Below are 4,912 nucleotides of genomic sequence, written 5' to 3' on the forward strand. Positions count from 1 at the left end.
AACTTTCTCCTCTTTCACCACAAATACCAGGAATCAATGGAGTTGCTTTCGTTGAATTTACCATACCGAGGATCACACATTCTTCAGCTGGTTGCAGCAATAAATGTTCTAGCACAATTTCTTCCACATGATCCACAGCACAATCTTTATCAATTGCAAAGTCAAAACCCAGTAACCGCCATACCTCTTTAGATTTTGCACAAGTGGATAACAGGTGCTTGGTATCCTCCGCTCCTATACCGCATGTAGGACATTGCCCAATGACTTTTATATGTTTGTTAGCCAAAGTCACCCGACATAGCAGGGATCCTAAAAAGTTCGCCCGAGGAAAATTTTAACCTTGGCAGGACAGCTTAATCTTCATATCGTCCCCCATATTGATGAATTCCGTGAGTCAATTTCTTCTGACTTTTTATGTCCATAATGGTTCTGCCACATTCCGTGAGGTATTTTCTCCTGATAATTTATGTCCATAATGGTTGTGCCACTCCGAAAAGTATGCTGATCTCACTAAGGGGGTGTTTCTTTCCAGCGACTTTTTAGTTTCATGGGAAGGAAACAGGAGGGACTTTTAGGGACTAAAATGGGGTATTTGGGACTAAAGGAAGAAGTCCCTATGGAAGGAATTTTTTGGGACTTTTTTATCACTTTTTTCAACGATGCCCTTAGAGCATGGTTAATAGTATAGCCAATTGCTGGCTATAAGCAGTCTTATAGCCCGTCTTATAGCTAGCTTTTACAATAGTTAGCTATAAAAAAGTACTACTTTTATCATATATGGCACACCTTTCATTCTCACAAAGCATCAAGGAGCACGTGTTAGAGCTGACTCTTCATGAAGAGCCCGCTTCCCTTCTCTCTCATCTAACTCAGCAAAATTGTAGTATTTTAATCCTTACAGCCTACTGACTGTATCATTATTAGGGGTAACATGATCTTTTTACATGTCATTTACTTTTAGCATGTCATTTAATAACTTTTACTATATTATTAGGGGTAACATGATCTTTTTGCATGTCATTTAATGACCTCTAGTCCATGTTTAGTCCTTGAAAAGAAACGGGTAGGGCTAGAGTTTTTTAGTTAGGACTAAAAAAAAGTCCTATTATTTTTTAAAGAAACAGGGCCTAAGACCTCCCGTTTCTGCACAAGTTCCATGCTACGAAGTCGGACATATCCAATTCAGAAAACAGAATCGCAAGGATCCTTTTCTAAATACGAAAACAGAGGTACACTAGAGACTAGACTGAGCTGGTTGATCGCTTACATGTTACTCCATAGACACGAACAATAGCCATCATCCTCCACAACTCCAAGCACATACTCCCTGATCGCTATGAAGTAATGACCTAAAACACTTCATGACCTAAAACATCTTACATACTTTAGTGATCTTAGATCACTATGAAGTAATGACCTATAACTTCTTACATACTTTAGTGATCTAATGAAACATCTTATATTTGTTTACTGAGGGAGTATTATTCTACAAAGGTACACTAGAGACTAGACTGAGCTGTGTTACTGATAGGACGGTACCAAAACACAGGTAGTTCCCATTTCCTGACTGCATATATAGTTGTCAATTTGCAGAGTTGCCTCGCCAAAAATAAAAGTTCACAGCATGTGGAGCTACGAAATCGGTTTGGTCCCACTGTTCCGTAAACATCAAACACAATGTTCCTGTATCTTGGAACAGTTTTCTAAACGATACAGGCACATAACAAAACCAAAATTAACAGCTCCAAAAATAATACTGCATGTATCATTTTAGAGCACAAGAAAATGTCAGGAACTATGATTCTTCATTCTTAGCCACCAATCTAATGTTCTTCCCATCCACAGAAAACCTGGAGCTCGAAGCTATCTGCAACAAACCAAACAGTATCATTGCATCACTGAGCAAGAGTCCAGACTAGGAGAAAATAGGTATTAAACTGTAATTCTCTATTTCATGCTAATTACCTTGTCCATCAACAGAGCATGCAGCTGCTCCTTATCTTTCAACAGACCACATTCTAAAACTTCCTTGATAACTAGCTTTTGTAGCTTCTTCAACTTCATAGCTCCATCCGATTTCTGAAAGAAAACATCAGCTTAAGTGTAACACCAGGTAGCAGCAGAAAATTAAAAAGCAAGATTGCCTATAGCTTTACCGTCTCCAGTATCTTCGTAATAATTTTCTTCCACTTGATTTTCTGCTTCTTCATGTCTTGATTATTGGTACCATTGACCAGTTCTTCTGCAGCATTTTTGCTCTTTCTTTTGAGGTCCGCTTCTCCATTTTCAGATTGTATCACCTCTCCAGTCTTCAAGTCCAATAAATTTTGTCTTTTTGCATTATCTGGCTCCTCTGAGGTTATGCTATCTGTTCTCTTTCTCTTCACAACATCTTTGTCAGCATCTCTTTCGCCGTCAGCACCCTTGCCGGCATTTAGTTGTGTAGATGTCGTTGTTGCTGCTCCACCAGTTTCCTTGTCGTTTGGAGTTTGTTCAGCTCCATTTTCTTGCTTCTGAGAAGCATGATAGGCTTTTGCTTTTGCCCTATGTTTCTTGCCATCAGCATGCCCCAAGAGAGTTTGCTTGCTAGTGGTAGTTGTATTGCATAGGCTGAGATGCAAAGCCGGGATAGTTATGGTAGAAGACATGTTAGTGAAAACTGAGACTGCTTAGGCTGAAACGACCTGACTTCATGGCCAAAAAAGGAATTTCTTATCTAAACAGCAAGGAAATGAGTGCTCTATACATCTGAAGTTTCCATAATGAAAAGGTACCCAAATTTGGGTGATCATGAAAGGCATTTGCTAATACAATCAATCAACAAAATATAATAAAGAAGTTTCACAGCTTGGACTTACAAAACTTTCAACATTGTCTTATTTGGTATATTTCTATAGGGGCACCACTTTATTATGCAAACATCGGGCTTACCACTCACGTATTTGAGAAATATTCCAGTCAACTGTTCGTGAATGGTGACAAACAGTACACAACAAACCCAAGTTATGAACAAGAATTAAGCATAATATAGACTTAAACGATTTTGAATATATTAGTTCAGAGATACAAATATGGAGCATACTTTTACTACAGAACCTGCAAATACCATTGTACATATACGGAGGATCGTGTTAGCATACCTGCAGAGCCAAGGAGGGCGTGTCGACAACCCAACATTGATATCAACATCTGCATTTGGCTTTGGCTTGTCTGGCTTACCCTGTGAATTGCTGGATGGCTTGTTCAGTCCCTTGGGACCATACTTCTCCTGAAATGAAATAGATCAGAGAAATGAGTACCTACAGGACCAATATTTAACTAGCATTTGTTCCATTGTCTCTACAGAGAACACACTCTGAACAACCCATTCAAAATACTGATTTGTGCCATGAACTAACACCCTTCCGTGGTTTAGAAACTGGGGATTCAGACAGGCCGACATAGAAATTCACATTAAGAAACCTAATCTACAAAAATACAGAAGGCACACCCAATCGCCCCCAAAGGCTGCAACCTTACACGCTAATTATCCCAATCCAGCAACCACAGTTTACATGTTACCCAAATTTTACGGCCGTAAATGTCACGCTTCATTCGAAACTTATAACAGAAGAGTAAATTTTATAACATAACAGGGAGAGAAGCAATGGAACTCACGGCCTCGGAGATGCACTGGGTGTGCGCCTGGATGGTGTCCTGGCTGAAGACTGCACCGCAGTCGATGCAGGAAAGCTGTACAGAACCGAACCAAACAGTCGCACAATTGCATGTCAGTATCCCAATAAGCAAGCTAAATCCACGCGAAGTGAAGTGGAGGCGGAAGAGAGAGAGAGAGAGACGGCGCGTCACCTTGTAGGCGGAGCATGAGCGGAAGTGGCCGGCAAGCTTGGGCTTCTTGAGGTTCTCGCCGCAGTCTTCGCACTGAAACCAAACCATTGCGGCGTTCCGGAGGTTTTTGGCGGCGGACCGGCAAGGTGCGTGCGGTAGGGTTTTTGGCTGCGGGGAGGCGATGCGAGGCAAGAAGAGGGGAAGGGCGAACAGCCAGGGTTTTTTTTCGGCTGCGGTGGAGCATTCTTCCTCGGGAATGGCCCAAGGGCCCGTCTACCATCTTGGGCCAGGGCTTTCGCGAGCTGGTGAAGTTGAGTATTTATCACACGGAAACCTTTAAAATCAACCGAATGAAAACAATGTCATATGCAAACCAATCCGTGGTTGGATGGTTAGGAGGACTGTGGCATCCTTACCCACGAGAGTTCAAGTCAACAACGAAGGCGTCAGTGACGACTTCGTCAATTTCAAGATGATGTGCCGGCTTAATCTCTTGAAGGTGCTCATAGGGGTAGGGTGTGCGTGTGTGCGTTCATAGGGGTGAATGTACGATCGTGTATGTGAACGATTTCGATTGTACTCTGCTAAAAAAACAATGTCATGTAAACGGTTGCCCTCCACGACACGTGTCCATGAGAGAAAGAGGTCACCGCTTTTCCCTCGAGCTTATCTCCTTCATACACCTGCTCCTTCATTCGTTTTCCCCCTCATCTTTTTTCCTCTCCCCACTTCCTCTTTCGTTTGAATCTGAGAGAGAGGTGCCCATGGCGACGCTGACCACCAGTGGTCGTTGCTGCACACCGGGATCGACGACAACCAGCACAACCAGCAGCACCCAACCCAAATAGGGGTTCTTTTTACGAGCGAGGGCGAATGTGACCACGAGCTATGTGCACCTCGCCATGGGGGAGGACCACCATTGCTCGAAGGCGTGCGCCATGCGTCACTCGTGTTCCAACAAAGCATACATGAGGGAGGTTCGGCTGCTCGTTGTCCTTGTTGCAAGGCACCATGAAAGCCGGAGGCGAGCGCCACTCGCCACCGGTGCTGCAACACCGCACGTACGCGGGAGGTGTTGCGTTGG

At 43.1% G+C, this 4,912-nt stretch overlaps 1 protein-coding gene across 1 annotated transcript; it reads right to left on the reverse strand.

Annotated features, from left to right (window-relative positions):
* Nucleotides 1–1,553: 1,553 nt before the first annotated feature.
* On the reverse strand, nucleotides 1,554–4,017 carry LOC123443760 (UBP1-associated proteins 1C). Its single transcript, XM_045120285.1, has 6 exons — nucleotides 3,850–4,017; nucleotides 3,658–3,732; nucleotides 3,141–3,268; nucleotides 2,157–2,610; nucleotides 1,966–2,079; nucleotides 1,554–1,867 (listed from the first exon to the last, which is right to left on the reverse strand). Exons 1-6 carry the CDS (start codon nucleotides 3,934–3,936, stop codon nucleotides 1,796–1,798), a joined length of 930 nt encoding a protein of 309 aa, XP_044976220.1. The 5' UTR covers nucleotides 3,937–4,017; the 3' UTR covers nucleotides 1,554–1,795.
* Nucleotides 4,018–4,912: the final 895 nt, after the last annotated feature.

Source organism: Hordeum vulgare, chromosome 3H (assembly GCF_904849725.1).
Source record: "Hordeum vulgare subsp. vulgare chromosome 3H, MorexV3_pseudomolecules_assembly, whole genome shotgun sequence".
In the NCBI taxonomy this organism is placed as follows: Eukaryota; Viridiplantae; Streptophyta; class Magnoliopsida; order Poales; family Poaceae; genus Hordeum; species Hordeum vulgare.

What these genes read in the sequence shown, in the direction of transcription:
- LOC123443760 (XM_045120285.1), bottom strand. Translation starts at nt 3,936, where the DNA reads ATGGTTTGGTTTCAGTGCGAAGACTGCGGCGAGAACCTCAAGAAGCCC. An exon ending in CCCAGTGCATCTCCGAGGCC is followed by an intron (nt 3,269 to 3,657) that starts GTGAGTTCCATT and finishes ATTTCATTTCAG; the next exon opens with GAGAAGTATGGTCCCAAGGG. An exon ending in CGCCCTCCTTGGCTCTGCAG is followed by an intron (nt 2,611 to 3,140) that starts GTATGCTAACAC and finishes TTTGCATCTCAG; the next exon opens with CCTATGCAATACAACTACCA.